Source organism: Stigmatopora nigra, chromosome 13 (genome assembly GCF_051989575.1).
Source record: "Stigmatopora nigra isolate UIUO_SnigA chromosome 13, RoL_Snig_1.1, whole genome shotgun sequence".
Lineage (NCBI taxonomy): Eukaryota > Metazoa > Chordata > Actinopteri > Syngnathiformes > Syngnathidae > Stigmatopora > Stigmatopora nigra.
In genome coordinates, this window is record NC_135520.1 from 7,793,056 (window position 1) to 7,810,070 (window position 17,015).

At 41.1% G+C, this 17,015-nt stretch overlaps 1 protein-coding gene across 5 annotated transcripts in view; it reads right to left on the reverse strand.

Annotated features, from left to right (window-relative positions):
* Positions 1 to 1,146: 1,146 nt before the first annotated feature.
* ppp2r3a (protein phosphatase 2, regulatory subunit B'', alpha) overlaps positions 1,147 to 17,015 on the reverse strand; it is a 29,212-nt gene continuing 13,343 nt past the window's right edge. For 3 of the 5 annotated variants that reach the window (XM_077732051.1, XM_077732050.1, XM_077732049.1), the window contains 12 exons: positions 13,241 to 16,333; positions 6,295 to 6,582; positions 6,031 to 6,134; positions 5,860 to 5,962; positions 5,553 to 5,627; positions 5,242 to 5,485; positions 4,785 to 4,833; positions 4,601 to 4,690; positions 3,812 to 3,987; positions 3,631 to 3,749; positions 3,363 to 3,469; positions 1,147 to 3,291 (listed from right to left, as the gene is read on the reverse strand). In XM_077732051.1, the coding sequence (XP_077588177.1) occupies positions 3,195 to 3,291; positions 3,363 to 3,469; positions 3,631 to 3,749; positions 3,812 to 3,987; positions 4,601 to 4,690; positions 4,785 to 4,833; positions 5,242 to 5,485; positions 5,553 to 5,627; positions 5,860 to 5,962; positions 6,031 to 6,134; positions 6,295 to 6,582; positions 13,241 to 15,694 (3,906 nt within the window). In that variant the 5' untranslated portion in view covers positions 15,695 to 16,333 and the 3' untranslated portion in view covers positions 1,147 to 3,194. Of the gene's footprint in view, positions 3,292 to 3,362; positions 3,470 to 3,630; positions 3,750 to 3,811; positions 3,988 to 4,600; positions 4,691 to 4,784; positions 4,834 to 5,241; positions 5,486 to 5,552; positions 5,628 to 5,859; positions 5,963 to 6,030; positions 6,135 to 6,294; positions 6,583 to 7,167; positions 7,516 to 13,240; positions 16,334 to 17,015 lie in introns of those variants that run through there. The other 2 variants (XM_077732052.1, XM_077732053.1) reach the window with 2 other exon arrangements.

The window sequence follows — 17,015 nt, forward strand, 5'->3', positions numbered from 1 at the left end:
TCGCCAAGTTTAAGAGTTTTGGGGAAGAATTGTATTATTTTCTTTTCTTTAGGGTGCCTGCATATTTGTATGTACATGTATATCCCTACAGGCCGTGGAAAGTTAAATTATCTCCGCATTTTGCTTTTAATGACGCCCTGAAGCCTGGCCGGTGTGCGTGTTGAGTCTATGAGGGGTTGTGATGCGGGACCGCCGGCTGATGGACGATAACGAGGTCGTACGAGTGTGAGCTCAAGATGGAATTTTCACTTCAAAAGAGTCGAGCAAGAGCGGGCATGTGTCTATGCTCTCTTTCTCTCTGTTTTTTTTGTTGGGCTTGCTAGAGCTACTTTTTTTCTTCCCCATTGCTTCTGTTAATGGAAAGATGGCATCATTGATTAAGCTAATATTTGCATAACGACACTAAAATATGAGCAAAAACTGGCAAATCTGTCAATTTTGGGTTGGAAATATAGTTAGTTCAATTGGAAAATTTCTCATTTTAGCAAGTCCACCTTGATTAAATGAATTGGGATTGCTCACAATAAGATATTGGAACAAATTTGAATATGGGCTACTTCAAATCTTAAGTTCACATGACTAATAGGAAGTTGTATTTCAGGCAGTGTCCTGGTCTAAACTTCAGAGGAGATGAAGGAGGCAAATATTTCCTCTTGGAAGTGCGCCTCTCCCTCCTGGTGAAAGGTGGCACATCCTTGGCTGACTTCTCACTGGGTGTGTTGCAAATCAGCAAAAGGGTCACTGTGACGACAGTGTGCGGACAACAAGCAACAATGCGCCACATTCGCCACTTCCTGCCTTTGGTTGGGTGCGTTTTTTTTTTTAACACGCCTTCAGCTGATGCCAGTGTCGGGTGACTCAACTGCACACCCACTTACAGACATTTGTATGGATCAACTGGCAATGATTTGAGTTCATGTCTTTTGGGAGGGTTGAAGAAAAGCTTCCTGAAATTAGAATTCAAAGTATATATGTTGCCTAACATTGCTGTTTGAATGTGTATGATAGGAGGAAAAACCTGCAATGGTTGGTCTTTTTAAAAGAGATTCTCAGAATAATAATAACAATAATAATAGTAATAAAAACGCTTTATGAAGAGACCTATTTTATCAAATTTTAAACTGGACAAAAATCCACAAAGAAATGGACATTTTAAAAATGCGTCTACAATTTTCTTAAAATGTTTACATTCCAATCTATAAAAATAAAAGCAGGAAAAGCTTTGAACATAGCAAAAACCCGACTTTGTTTTTATCTTTATTGGACTTATCCAAAAGCAGTCTAGACAGAAAATTCAGGACGCAAAAGAAAGGCACACCCACAATCGCCAACATGGGAAACTCCTCCAAAATAAAAAGCTCTCACAGTAGTTTCAGTCTAAAACCCCTTGTGTGACATAACTTTAACAATACTGACAATGTATATTAGTGTTGGTTGTCATAGCGATTGTCAGTTCCACACTTTAAAAGGTAAAAGAACCTGAGCCACACAGTGGCACTGCAATACAACACGTATCAACAAAAAAGGCATTTACAATGGCTTCTTGTTACTCCTATTATTATAATAATCAAGTTCAATAAATACACAGCCTGACAGATTTACAGTGACTATGTAACTACAAAATATGACACAAGAATGTCAACACAAAATGAAAAATCACATCATTTTTTTTGTATTCTATATATTTAAGTGTCTAGCTGCATTTTCCATTGAAAGTAGCTTTAAAAAAGTTAAAAGATAATTTGTGTTGATTTGTGGGCAATAAAAATTATATTTTATCATCAACAGTCCTTAGAGGTAATTGCAAAGATTTTAATTAATTTGATGTAATTTAGAAATAGTAAGTTCATAGCCATTAAATCTAAAAAAGAAGAATTCTTTGGCAAAAATATGAAGAAAACTCAAATTTTGGGAGAAAAACACGTGCATAACTTTTGAGTTTGAAGAAAAAGCTAAAGAATTTTTAAAAGAAGTCACACACAAATAGTTATATTTTGGCAAAATAAACACTTTTTAAAATTCCGCTGTCATCAAATTCATATAAAATGGTGAAAAAAATGTAGAAAAATATAGAAGTAATAGCAGTAGAAAAAAACTATATTTACCACTTCCCCCCAAAAAAAATCTGACCTGGCATAGGTGTTTGTGTCACGGTATTTTATCTTTAAGTGAAGGTTTAAATGTATATAGTAATTATTCAGTCCATGTTATTGCGTTATTAATACATTGGTGATGCCATGTTGCATTCCAAATGTCGGCAGCTACCATGCAAGCTGGCTGTGTCTGTATACAACCTTCCGGGCAATGCAATTAGCCAGCGGGTCTACACTCCGGTAAAGCCGCACTAAGAATAGAAGGAAAGAATACTGCATGGATGACAACTTCTCGGAAGGGGAAGACGGAATTTTTTCGCTTGCAGAAACATAAAGTAGCCACAGGGAGGCACTTTTTCAAAACTGAAAAAGAATTTCATTACTATTTTTTCAGAGGTCAATGCCAATTAAATGTAAAGATGATGAATAATGATGAATTTTGCTATGTTTTGCTTGGGACTGGGATTTTTTGGTGATTTGTTGTGATTAAGGTATTTTTCTTAATTGTTGTATACTGACAACTTGCAAACTTTTGGTGTCATATGATTATGAGTCTGATATATTATTTCTTTTAAAAAGAGTTGTCGATTTTTTTGAGAATTGTAATCTTTTTATTCTGCTAAAGAACCAAACAATTTATATATATTTGAGTTTTTGAGCTACGAAACGCAAAGCTTGTGATGCTTTGGTGGGTAGGGTCTGCTTTCTGAGTGCTACAAAATAATACAGCTTGTTTTCAAACATTTTATTTAAAATTTGCTAAACTTTCAGAAATGTTTAAAAAAATAAGTTAACATTGCATGTATTTTTTTCTTTTCTGTGTCATGTGATTGTCTATTCTCATGATTGTCGTATGTTTGATCCAAAAAAACAAATCTATTACCTTTATATTTCCTTTTCTTCAATGATTTTCTAATAGCTTATCAAACAAAGGCTGCTTCTTTGTCGTACACGTGTGAGACGCACCTCCACACGTACGTCAACATGAGTCCATTCTCGCTGCAAAAAAAAGTCATCATAAGACAGATGTCCTGTTTCGCTGAAATGTCCTTTTCTTTGGCATTTTTCCATTCAAAAACATCCCATAAGGCAATCTTGTTTTCACGCTGAAAGATCCGAAATAATGAGTTTTTCCATCTTATTCCCCATCTCGGATGACACCTGAAGATCGTCCACTTCGTAGTCGTCCTCAAACGATCTGAAATTACATGGAGCACGTTGAGCAAAAGTCCTTGAATGAGTAATTTGAAAAAAAATAACTTTTTGTACCCTTCGTGAATCTGGTCGTTGGCAGTTTCCTCCGCCACCAGGATTTCGTACTCTTCCGAGGCGTATTTGTCCCAGTCGGATGGCTCCGGACCGTCGCTGTCCAGGTCCTGAAATGCCCAAGTGAGTTTTAACAAACACATGAATGGTAAATAAGTCCAAATAGATACCATTTTTTTCCAAACTTTTTTAAAAGGTGACTTAGAATCGGCTCGATGGACAAGCTTCATATTGCTAAGTAAAAAAAGTTTGGTCAATATTCCCTGCCCACCTTCTGTACTGCAAATGGATCTCTCTGTTCATGGTCCAAGTACTTCTCCAAGTTGAAAAACGTGTCCAAGAAGATGTGAGCCATGCGGCAGCGCTTCAAGTCACCCAGCATTATTTTGCCTGCCAAAAGGAGGTGGGTGTCAACCAGGGGCCTGGGGCCATTTGAAGGAACAGCATTTTACCTGGACTCTCCGGCTTCACCAAGTCCAGCATTTGGCACAGCAAGTCTTGGAAGGGCAGCGGTTCGATGCCCATTCGCTCCATTCGCTCGCACTGCTCCTCGTAGAAATACTCTAACTCGAACATGGACAGGACGCCGTCGCCGTCAACGTCCATGCAGCGGAACCAGTACTCTATACTGAAGGAGTATAAAATAGTATTATAGTATACTGTATACACTACATGATATACAGTATACTGTATACACTACATGATATACAGTATACTGTGTACACTACATGATGTACAGTATACTATATACTGTACACACTACATGATATACATACAGTATACTGTGTACACTACATGATGTACAGTATACTATATACTGTACACACTACATGATATACAGTATTCTATATACAGTACACACTACAGGATATACAGTATACTATATACAGTACATATTACATGATATAAAGTATACTATATACAGTCACTACATAATCTACAGTATACTATATACAGTACAGACTGCATGATATACAGTGTACCTACCGTTCAGTATACTGTGTAATGTATACACTACATGATATACAGTGTACCTACCATACAGTATACTGTGTAATGTATACACTACATGATATACAGTGTACTGTATACACTACATGATATACAGTGTACTGTATACACTACATGATATACAGTGTACTGTATACACTACAATATATACAGTATACTGTATACACTAGATGTTATACAGTGTACCATACAGTATACATACACTACATGAAATTGACTTTAGTAGTCACCTGGTGGGATTTTTCTTGTCTTCTTCAGATATGAGAAACCAGACAAATTCAGCGTAGCTCATGCGTCCTTCCCTCTGCACTGCATTTCCCCTGGCGACCAATCAAACAGTTTATCGCCTGAAGTTTTGGTTGCATCTATGTGTGATGGGACTGATCAGCAGACATTTGTCCCTTTAACGCTTACCGTGTGACAGCGCCTGAAAACAACCTCTCGATGATTCTGTTGGATGACGCTACAAAGGAAACCACAAAACACATGTCAACAATGATGACCATACTTGCCAGATTTACGCGGTTTGTGAGGGTTTGAATGATGTGGCATTGAAGTCTGGGAAGTGGTTTATATATATTTTTGGTCAAAAAGGAGAACAAGAGTTCATTCGTAAGTTTTGAAACATTTCAAACCTGAAGAGCATTAACATATTGGGGGTAAACTTTTTTTTTAAATCAGGAAAAATCTATGAGAACTTGAGAAATTCAAATAAAATACAAAATATTATTGTTATGGTCAAATGTTATGTATAATAATCATAATATTTGCTTAAGGCTGCCATTGACAGCAACAGAATTCCAATCCATTTGAATTTAAATGGATTGGACGTCTACTAGTCAAAAATTCATTTTTAAAAAGGGGGCAGTACCATGGTCGTTGTAGCGCGCCAGGTCCTTTTGGTCGATGTACAGGTCATGGTCGCCGTCCAGCTCCCAGAACTTGCAGTAGATGACATAGAAGTGCTCATAGGAGAAGTAGTCGGTGATCTGGTTGATGTCGTCCTCCTCCTCCAGCAGCGCCAGCGTCTGCAGAAAGTTGCTGCGCCGGAGCTCTGTGGTGGACACGCGACCCGTCCACGAGCGGTTCACCACGTAGAAGATCCGCTGGATCACCTGAGTTGCCAGCGCACATTAGTCAACTTTCATATCGTATGTCTGTCGTCATTGGCGTTTGAAATACCGTTGTGATGTAGCGGGAATGAAACTCGGGCGCGTCCTTTAGAAAGGTGAGCCCTGGATGCGTGTCCACAATGTCCTAAATAACACAATAAGGTTCAGTAAAAGAGGACTAAAGTTCATTTTGGATTTCCTTTTCTCTAATATCGATACATTGCAATTTCGAAAAAAGCCAAACAATTTAGAAGAATTCTAGATAATCTGCCAAATATTAACATTCACGATAAGTAAATAGGCATGAAGTTAAATACATACATAGTCATTCAAATGTAAAAAAGAAATATAATATTTAGTAATGGATTAAAATGGACCTGCAAAAGAGGAATGAAGTCCTCCTGCTCGAGGTATTGACAGCCAGGTTTGGCCAGCAGGCTGATGAACCTGGAGGCGTCGTCGTGGCAACCGTGCAGCAACCTGCAGGACAATGAATTTACATCTTTAGCTCGTCAGGTCGCTTCAACCACGGTCGGGTGGTAACCTACTTCCTCCAGGTGGCGACGAAGGCATGAACTGACACGAAGCCAGTTCGTTCGCCACCGGCTCCATTGAACATGGCCGCCTTCCAATAGAGTGGGCATTCGCATGCCTGCAGGGGAAGAAGATTCTAACCTGGTCATGCGGTTCCTAACACGCATGTAAGAATGGGTCATTGTACAACGTGGTTAAATTTTCGAATTGGGACATCAAGACTCAGGATATACAAAGTAAAGAGTCATCTGAACAGCGTTCAAGTTAACCTTTCTTACCTTAGCGACCTTTCCCATCTCATAAATGTCAGCCTTCTCCTCTTCAAACTCGGAGAAAGAAGCTTCAATGGCGGCGATAGCAGCGTCATGGTCAGGCAGTAGGCCCGGGGAGGGGAGACCGCGAGGGTAGTAGAACCTGGGAATGTTGATAGCGATGGGAGGTGGAGGAGGTGTGATGACAACGGGGGTCAGCGGAGGTGGGACGGGTGAGACGGCCTGTGGTACAGTAGAAGCCTGGGCAAGGGACGAGGTTGCCAGGTCAGGTTTTTTCTCCGCTTTGGACTGGACCTGAAGTGAAACAGATCATTTCAAAGCATTTATTTTTGCCTGGCTTCCTGCGAGTGATGCCAATAGATGTCCAATCCATTTAAACTGATAAGCTTTTATTGCTCCCTTCCAGTTCAAATGGATTGGACATCTGACCAATGGTAGTCATTGACTTAGGTACTTCATCAGAAAAACATTTTTTCGACAATTTTCAGACAATTGGTTAATCATTTATGTTCTATGAGGGTAACAAGACAAGAACTTGTCAAAAGATCAAAATTGAATTCCTGCGCTTCATAACCCAAACAAAAGGACAGGAAATTGTTAGGAAACAAAACTTCCTCCCGGAAGGCCATCTTGCATAGGACACATATTGAACCTGACAGCTGTGACACCCCCACCCCCCTGCAAGAACACCCTTGCCCTCCTTTACCCTTTGCATTCATTCTATCACTCTATTCCTGCACCATCTATTAATATCCTGCTGGTATCTGCCCCGGGATAGTTTGTGCTTCCCAGCAAGTCCGTCAAGAAAGAAGCTATATTTTAATGTTTTATTTTCTTATTCCATGTTAACTTGTCATAAGGCCTGTTGCTCCAACTAACCTGCTGCTGTTGTTGTTGCTGCTGAAAAAATTTGAGTCTTTTCTTGAAGCGTGACGGCAGGACAAAATCGCAGCCCCGTGCCAGAAAGGCCAACTCGCCCCTCAAATCGGGGTCCTGGCGCAACGACGTCTCCTTGATCATCATGGTCGGGGATCCAAAAGATGCCCCCCACCTGGCCACCGAGATCTAGTTAGATATCCAACCAAAGCTCCAGAAAGTATGGGAAAACTTTCCGCCGTGGTAGTAATCCAACATGTGAGAAAACCATCTAAGCATGGTCCAGCAAACTCGGAGTTGCACCCTCCCTTTGCACACGGATTTTCAGGTGGTTGCCACTCCAAAAACTGGACTCGGATGCGAGCACACTCAGAAAAATGAGCCACGAGGAGTCGGGCAAAATGCACATACACAGAGTTTACCAGCTGAGGGGGAGTGGGGGGTATTTGGAAGCTGTTTCTGTGTGAGTGGGTGGGGCTGGCGCAGGGCGAATATTTAATTTTAGGATGGCCTGATCAACCAGTATGTGTTCATACTGTGCTTATAGCTATATATAAATATTGGATGATATATACCATGTTTTGTTACAGGATACTGTATATTCCAATATGAAATACAGGTGGAACAAAGTATTAGTATTAAGATATTGCCTAAGTCAATAATGTGTCCATTTGTAGACTGATTGGATCATGTATACAAATAAGTATATGACACATTTTTATTAGTTTTATTAGATGTTAACGCCCCCAGGGCCATTGTAAACTGACATATTACTCTGTACTGATTAAACCCAATTATAATGATATCATTTGTAAATATATTTAATAAATATTAAAAATATAGTCTAATATGAAACATTGTGGAAAAATGTCATATATCTTTAATTTAATTTAACAATGCCTTAATCCCAATTGGATTAAATAAGCAATATTATTATAATAAACGGTTACCATTGCACTTTGTAATATTTCTTCAACTACTGTTTTGGAGACTGCTGACAGCATAAAAATACTTTTTGAAGATTATGACATTTATGTTGAATGCTTCCCCCAAATTCGGATCCAATGACTTTATGAAGGGGTTCCTAAAGAATTGGCCTATTAGAGTCCCAAACATCTGCACTGCAGCTGCTCGCACATTCCATAACACAAGTAAAGTTTCTGGAATAAACATCTTATCCTTCACAAGGGGAAAATGCAGCGCCTTCTTGCGGGCCTAGTGATCACTTTCACAAATAGCAACATCTCTCTTATTGTCCAAAACAACCCATGAATAATTGTTTTGTATCATATCCTAATTATTTTGCAGAATGTCTCCTGTGACTTTTCCGGATACACACGCGACTGTGGTGTGTTTTTAAAGAGTAACTCCAGTGTGTGCACCCCTGCTGAATTTTTTGGAACAACTCTACTCTGTACTGAAGCCAAGGTCGCATACCAATCCCACGCACACACACACAAACACACACTTTTCCTGATGTGCTGCAGGAGGAACCATGAATCAGTGTATCTTTTGACTATCAACAAAAGGCGACCTGCAAAAACGATGTGATACCGTCGCTTTTATTAAAATATAACCAACATTTAAAAAATAAAACCATAAGGCCACCCTTAAAATACTCCCCAAATAGTCACCACTTATAAATATGACATTTGATGGTCATATTTGTGTATATGAACAGAAACATGAAGCCATTCCCAAAAAGAAAAGCAAAACAAGCAATCTATTTTGGCTTGCTTGTTGTTTGTTTTAGAAAAGTCAGCCGCCAAAGCATATTTAATATAGCAACTAGAAAGGTGGTCGTCATTCTTTTCAATAGAAAATCTAAAAAATAAAAGTCTTAAGAAGCCAAAATGGAAGACATTTATAAAATATCCATTTCATTTTCATCACTTGTGGTGGTCCCTCAAAGATGGCCTTAAAGAATGCCACTAAATTGTGAAGAATCTGCTTTATCATCAGCTAGAGTGTCAAAAAATTGTTCAATAGTTAAAACAATAACAACTGCAAAGTGATTCAAAGTCAAAGGAATTATATGGCCATCTGATTCTAACAATTGTTTTGTCCAGGTAGGGCCTTAATGGAGAAGACGGTGGACAGTTTGATAGTTTATTCAGACTTTAACTGCAAATGTACCGAAACCGCACTCATCAAAGAATTTGGTGCGGCTGTTGCTTGCAACTCGGCATGCACAAATTTTCCACAGTCTGTATTAAAGTTTGACTGGAAATCCTTTGTTAAAATGCAGACCTGCCACAAGATAGAGCTAAAGACCAGCTCCACAAAATTCATTTTATCCACTAGAAGGCAGCAAATGACTTCTCGGGAAAGAATCCATGATGTAATATAAAGCTTTGAATTTAGGACTTCTCTCCCAGAGTGCCTCTGCAATTACAATTTCACTAGTATAAACTATTCTATTCTTTTTCTCTGTTTGTTTTGTATATTCCTGAAAGGCCTGTTCCATATTCTTTAGAGTAAAGTATGTTAATGTATGTTTATGGAATGGATTACCGTGAAAAATGAGGGAATACTGTAATTGCTATTGAAATTTCAATTTCTCATTTAATATACTAATTCTTTTTAAAGTTCACGATGTTTTTACTGTGCTTTTTTTGAAAAGCTTTGCATACTTTTGATATTATATGATATTTTCAAACTCTTAAAAAACGTTTTTCCTTTTTTTATTCTTTTGATTAACTCATTGTTTGACAGCAATAGGCTTCTAATGCATTCCAACTAGGAGAGAAAGTAAATAGTATGTAATTGCGACACTATATGAATCAGAGCCAATGGTAGATCAGGCCAAAACTTTTTTTTTTTTGCTGTATGCATGGACCATGCAAAAAAAAAGGATGTCCTAGATTTAGAGGCTTTCCTTTCCCCTCCAAAACACTGTTTGCAAGCTCTCAAGGGGGAGTCTCAGCATTGTGCAAATATTATAACACGGGGAGTCCCATTTAGCCTCCCGCCCACCTCCTGTAATGCCAAAACATGTTTTGGTGGTTGTCATGGTAATCCAGCCTCCAGCTAGGTTAAAAGCTTCCAGATGAAAAGGTGACTCGCTTACAAAAAAAAAAATCTTAAATAAGAACAGCAGTTTGGAAGACATCCCAGCCTGCAACGATGATGTCATCGACTTAATAGCGACCAATCCGAGGAGTGTTTCATCTCAACCACAGGCGAGGGACACCCTGAATCGGTGGCCAGCCAATCATAGGGCACAAGGAGACAACCATGCACACTCATACTCATACCTAGGGGCAATTTAGAGTGTCCAATCAGCCTACCATGCAGTTTTATGAAATGTCAGAGGAAACTGCAACACATAGAGGAAACCCACGCGAGACCAGGGAGGGAGAACAATCAAACTCCACACAGGTGGATCGATGGACTGGATTTGAACCCAGCACCCAGGAGCTGTGAGGCTGACGCGCTAACCCCTCGCTCACTGGGCCACCATATTTTCTTAATCATACAAAATAAATGAGTAACTAATTTCCGTGTTATATCAATGGTAGTAGTACTTTTTATTACTAAGGGAGGGCTATTTCAAAGCACTATTGTTGGCCTGCTTGTCTTCCCCCACTTGGCTTGCGTTCCTGCTGTGACCTTATTTCCTGTAGAAGGAGTGATGTCATTCTCCAGCGAAGCAGAGTCAACAACTGCACAGTGTTGGAAAGCCCCCCGCCCACCTAAACTACGGCGACCCCACCCATTAATCTAACTCTCTGTTATGGAAAGCATATTTTTTCCCCAAAAAACTTTAGCTCTAACTGACAGAGATTACTGTCATATCTGCATACTTTTCTTAAGTCTCCCTTTCATCCCAACCCCCAAAATCCTTTGTGCCAAAATGCAGTAGGCTTTTCTCTGACATATCAACAGTCTGAGAAAAGCAAATTTTGTATTATAATGCACAGGGTGTGATATTTTATGTTACTTTTGAATCATTCTTAAAGGCTAGCTATGTATATGTATTTTATTTTTTTATTTTTTTAAATGCCTTGTAAAATGTGTCATATTATTGTTGAAAGTGTCAGATGCGGTACTTCAAATTATGCGACATAGAGTGTTAGCATCAATGCAATACATTTATGTTAGCCAGTCTATTTAATACTACTTCACTCATCTACTACTCTAAAACAGCTCATATCCTGATAACCTATTGAATTTCACCAGCACTGAAATGCACAGGTGTCACAATCCTACACAGTATGTGCTTCAATCATCTGTGCATTCATTCTTGTATTCCAGTGCGCTGATCAAGTTCAGGGTCAAAGCACTTAAATCCACCATGTGAACCACTATACCCACCTCTTCAATTCCCCCCATAAATCCCAAATGTGAAAGAGGGGCACACAGCGGCCCGAGATTTCCACGACTCCACTTACGAGCTCCCGCTGAGTGGGGCTCAGTTGGGCCTACCTAGAATACTTGCTCACAAGTGGGTGTCATTTGACATGTGGAGCATTGCACTAAGTGAGGATAGCAACACTGCAAAAGGCTTTACAGTCATCCCGAGCGGTTCAAAAGTGGCTAATTAAGATTTTTGTACAGTTGGCATTGAGTCAGAAAGCTTGTATCAAATCAAGCTGTGATCATTGGTATAGTGATGGGAAGTTGTGGCTTATTTTATTGTTATTATTGTGGTTATCGATTGATTGGCTTTGAGTCAGGGGATGCGTCGGTGTGAGTTTTTTCCTCTTGTTGCTTGCTGTTGGGCATGTGTTTTATTAACATGTTTATATTTTGTTTTTTTTCTTTGTGTGTAATATAGATAGAATTTGTTTTTGGTCTCCAGCTCATTATGGAAAATCTACACATTATAGAAAATAAGTAAGCAAAGGATTAACTTTAAGAATGTGTGTGCTGTGTATTTTGGTTGTGTTCAAATATTTTCATAAAAACTGTATGCGAAAAAAACGGCAAAACATAAACAACAACATACGGAGCAGGAAAAAAACGCGCGCAAAACCCAAGCAGGTCATTTTACCCTGTGGCGACAGAGAGTCTGTTAGCGGGATTCCATAGTGTGAGGGGGGTGGACAGATTTAGGCTCCCCCACACACACACACTCATGACTCTTTTTGCCAGGGGAGGAGGCTAACCATACAGTTAACACTCATGGTGCCAACAGACACCCCCTGCTAACCCCTGCAAAGCCGCCGCATCCTTTAACAAGCGCCTCTCATTGGGTCGAACTGCCTGCACGGCAACAAGAGTAACTCAACACACCCAAAATACTAGACAAGTAAGGGCCAATCATAGAACTGGACCATACAGTGGGCAAAGGTGCTGCCATTTGCCAAGACAATACAGATGCTTATTGTCTTTAAATCAATTGAGATGTTCATGTTTCAATGTATAGAAGATAAAAGATGACCAATCAATTTTTTATATATATAACCACTCATTGTGAGCCAACCTACCATCGTTAAAGGCAGTAGATGAGTTATATAGTGCCTGCAAGTAACCATGGTAACTTAAGAAAGAGATGCTTTTTACATGGTGCTTTTCAGAACGCGAGCTGGCACAGTGCAGTAAAAGACTTAAAGCTAAAGAAAAATAATATAATGGTTGAAAACCAAATATATTTGATGCATCCGTCACACATTCTGTTCAATGAGTCAAAGCGCAAACGGACCGCACTGACTCATCAACACACTTAATTAACGCAATTCAGCAGCAACTATCAATTACATTCAACAACCCTGTCGTGCAATGAAAAATAATTATTCCTCCAGGCTGTTGAACGTTGACGTGTTTTACAAGTTTTTTTTCTCTCTTTGACCACATAAAGCCTTTTATGTTGGGGGTTTTAGGCTATAGTTATTCAAAATACTGAAAAAAATTACATTAACAGATGCATATTTAGGCTTTTTATATCCATTTAACTATATTAACTTTAAAGTTCATTTGTTCTTGGTTTCTAAACAAACAAAAAAAATAGTCCTCCCTAAAATGCAACTTATTATATACTTCCCTCTAGCATGCATTATTTGGTTGGTTAGACTTATACACAGGGTCAACTTATAGTCCGATAAATACGGTAAAAAAAAATGTTGGGGCCTACCTTGATTACTTCAGGAGTCTGTTGGATGAGCAAGGTCGAACCAGTGTCTCCCAAGGCTGGCGTGTCTCCAAAAGCAACGGAAGGATCTCTCTCGATAACTGTAGGCAGGCTGGAAGTGGTGGGCGGCACTTTTAGCACAACATTGTTCACTAGATCAGGATGCAAGCTCACAAGTCCAGGAGTTGATCTTGGATGAACCTTAAGACATTCTGACACAGTGTTTGTAGCTGCTGATGTAGGGACGGAGGCAGCCTCAAGTGTGGCTTGAGGCTCGGATTTAGCTACGCACAACTCTTCAGATGCAAGTTTTTGTGTGAGAACAGGTGTAGCAGAGGATGTTCGGATAAAGAGCTTTGGCGGTATGGCTGGAACTGTTGCTGCCGCAATGGTTTCCATTTCACTGCCAGGTGGAACAATTTTTACATTCGTACCATGCGCGGGGGTGTCAGGCCTACCTGTTGAGGCCATAGTGCCCTGTAAAAGCTTCATCACCTCACGTTCCTTCCCGCTGTTTCTCTCAGCACTTCCGGAACTCCCGGCCCCCGAGTCTACCAGTTCCTGGGCAAAATTCTCTATACTCTCCAAGATTCTCAAGAGCAACGCTCCATCCTCCTGCGCCTCACCGCCCGGAGTGTTGCGCTTGTCTCCCAGGGGGGCTTCGGAAACAGTGAGGTGGCTTGCAGGGGATTTGACCTGGAACTGGGGCATTTTGAGTTGAGACTGAGGGTCTGTGGACAAAGTCCCCAGGCCACCTCGCTTGCGGGTCTTGACCGGAAGAGGTGGTTCAGTACTCTTGGGGTTGCTCATACTCTGAGACAAATTCTCTAGATCCATCAGCAATTTGTCGATGTCATCGTTTCGGTGTGGTTGCGTAGAGGGTGACGCCTTCGTTGGGTTGTAAACAGTGCTTGTAGTTTCTAATTGAAATGGATACATGGGTTTACTTGATATGTTTTTGTGATATGATGTATAAGTAATTGGTTGGGACATCTTACCCATATCTGGCTCCTCTTCTTCAATGTAGAGTGCCTCCATGGGGGATCCTGGAGGGGTGTGGGTATATGGTGGTGTAGGGGAGATCCGGAGATGGGACGGAGAGGGTGTCGAAGAGTGATTACAAGGCGAACTCGAGACGGAAAGATTGTGAGGAACGACAACAGTTGACGGAGGATGGGAATGCTGTAGGCCATTGGTGAGGGGTTTGGACGGGATCCGGACGGATACGTAAGGAGTGGAATTGGGAGCATTCTTTGCATTAGGAGGCGACTGTACAACATCCTCATAACGAGGAGGCTGCTCGCTTCCAAATATTGGTGAGAAGGGTGCCTTCTGGAGCGAGTGTAGACTGTTTACAAGCTCCACGAGATCGCCATGCCCACTTCCAGGTGTGCCTTGTCCTATCCCCTCCAGATCTAGAGGTAGTCTCTTTAGGTACATGCTCAATCGGGTCATCAAGGCCCGGTATACGCTGTCCGGGCTGGCCCCTCCATCCTGAGGCCCTCCTTTTCGTCGAATACACTGCTTGATGATGTCAGTGCATTTCTTCAGGTCTTCTGAGCATTTGAGCAGGATGTCGAGGCAGGCTCGGATATCCTCTCCACCGGCACCCCCGGCGGATCCCTCTGCCCATGTTTTCTCCAGAAGACGGGTAATCAGGTTCTCATCCCCGAGAGTATTGCGATAAAGCGAGGCTAGAGTGTTCATGCTTTGGTCCAATGAGCTGCTGCCACTCGTGGAACCGCTGACTTTTGTAACATTAGAGAGACAGCTCGAACTGCCATTGAGTTTTGTCTCCAACAACGGCAGCGTGTTGTCAACGTTGGTAGTGGTGGCAGTACCGTTTGTTGTGGCGTTACTTGAGCTGTTGGAGCTATAGTGGCCATAGATGATCTCCAGATCGGTGGACCGACGGCTGAAAGAATCAGGGCGGACCTTGCGGCCTTTCCGGAAGGTGACGTGGCTAGATGAGGAGAGACGAAGCTTGTCAAAGGAAAACTCTTTGAGCTTACCACTGGCTAAGTTGATGGCCTCTTCAGTGATGTCTTTTAAGCTACCATAGGTACCACAGCTAAGACTTCCCATTGATCCTCCGACACTGGTGACCTTTTTCCCCCGCCACATGTTGCTCTCCTCCCCTATGAACAAATTGCTACTACTCCCAGCTCTCTCCAGAGCACCACAGTTGTACCCCGCATCTAGCGTACCACTTGTTTTACCATGGTGAGGAACCTGACACCTGGAGTGTCCAGAAGGACCATTCAGGTAGGGCGAGTCTGGTGCAACCAGCAGCTCGGAACAGGTGCCATGATGTGCCACAGCGCACTCCAGTCCCTGTGCGAGAGCTCTGCAAGGGCCTGAACAATAGTGTACGGCATGAGAGTAAGTACGCCGATCCACCACCACACTGTTGTAGCAGCTTACACTGCTCACTACTACACGGTAGGCTGCTGCCATGGTGACCAATGTCGCCAAACTAATCGCTCAGGGCATGAACCCCAATGAAAAATCAAAATAGTTCCATTTTGCAGAGAAAAATGAAAGGTCTTCTTTAGTTTTGGCCAAAGTATCTGATTCTGCAGTATCTGGTATCCTTCAAAAAGTCTTGTTGCAAAGGAGAGATGAAAGTATTAATAACAGCTGCAATGTTCTTCCCCTTCGTGCCACAGGCCACTTCTCTGCTTGCTTTCTTGCAGTAGCTCGTTATCCACTAATGACAGCTAAGCAACACGGTGACAGCGGAACAGCCAGCTGGGCTATCAACCTTCCCTCCAAAGAAGAACCCCCCACGGGCCTCAACCACTGCCAATGAGGTTTTAACATGGCTACAGATTCGGCTCATCTGAGAGCTGTGGAACGCTGCGAGAAATTCTTTATGTCCTCCTGCTTTTAAAAAGTCCCGAAGCAGCTGAGAAGTATTCGCCGACTCGGACGCAGCTGCGGAATAGCAGGGGACGCAACACAGATGGCCCACTGCCCTTTTCTAGCACATGCTTGTACTGCATATGTTGCGTCCGGATGTCTGCCGCCGCTCTCTTTTCTCGAGTCTCTCCTCTGCGGGTGGGTGTTTGACTTTTTGGACCGGAGGGATGCCACCTGCGATTCAGGAAAAGGGAGGGCATGGGGGGGATGTGGAAAGAAAAAAAGAGAAAAGAGAAGAGTAAGGAAACCATTATTATCACAAATATACTGAATAGCTGAATCCACGATAGTACAGAGCAGTTGAAACCTTGAAATCTTTGTTTTAAAGGAGGAATGTGAAACTCCACTTTGTCCCAAAATCTATTTAGTCAACACAGACATGTGAAGAAATACCTGAGATGTTTTGCTTTGAAACTCAATCGATAACAGATGCCATGTCACCAGGGTTCTTTTTTTACCTCCTGACTAAATAATAAATCACTGTTGATCTAAAGTCAGACACATTTTAAAGTCAAGGAATGTGTTAATAAAGTAACAGTGACAAAGTAACAAGGTGTTACACCATCTGTGCATTGAAAATTATTTAACCGTGGCGTAAAAGAAATAAAGTACCCTCCAAAGTAATAAATAAAAAAATTCAGTTATTGTACTGAGATTCTTGCACCATTTTCTTACAGTTGCCTTGACTCAGCACATTCCCATACATAATAAATCAACATGAGTAGTCCTTACAGCTGCAGCAAGATGATACTAGATATTCAAGTATCACAAGAAACCTTCTGATATAAATTCTTCATTTCTCAGGACGGAACGCAAACAAAAGAGAATTAAAAAATGTATTTATTATATTTTTTTC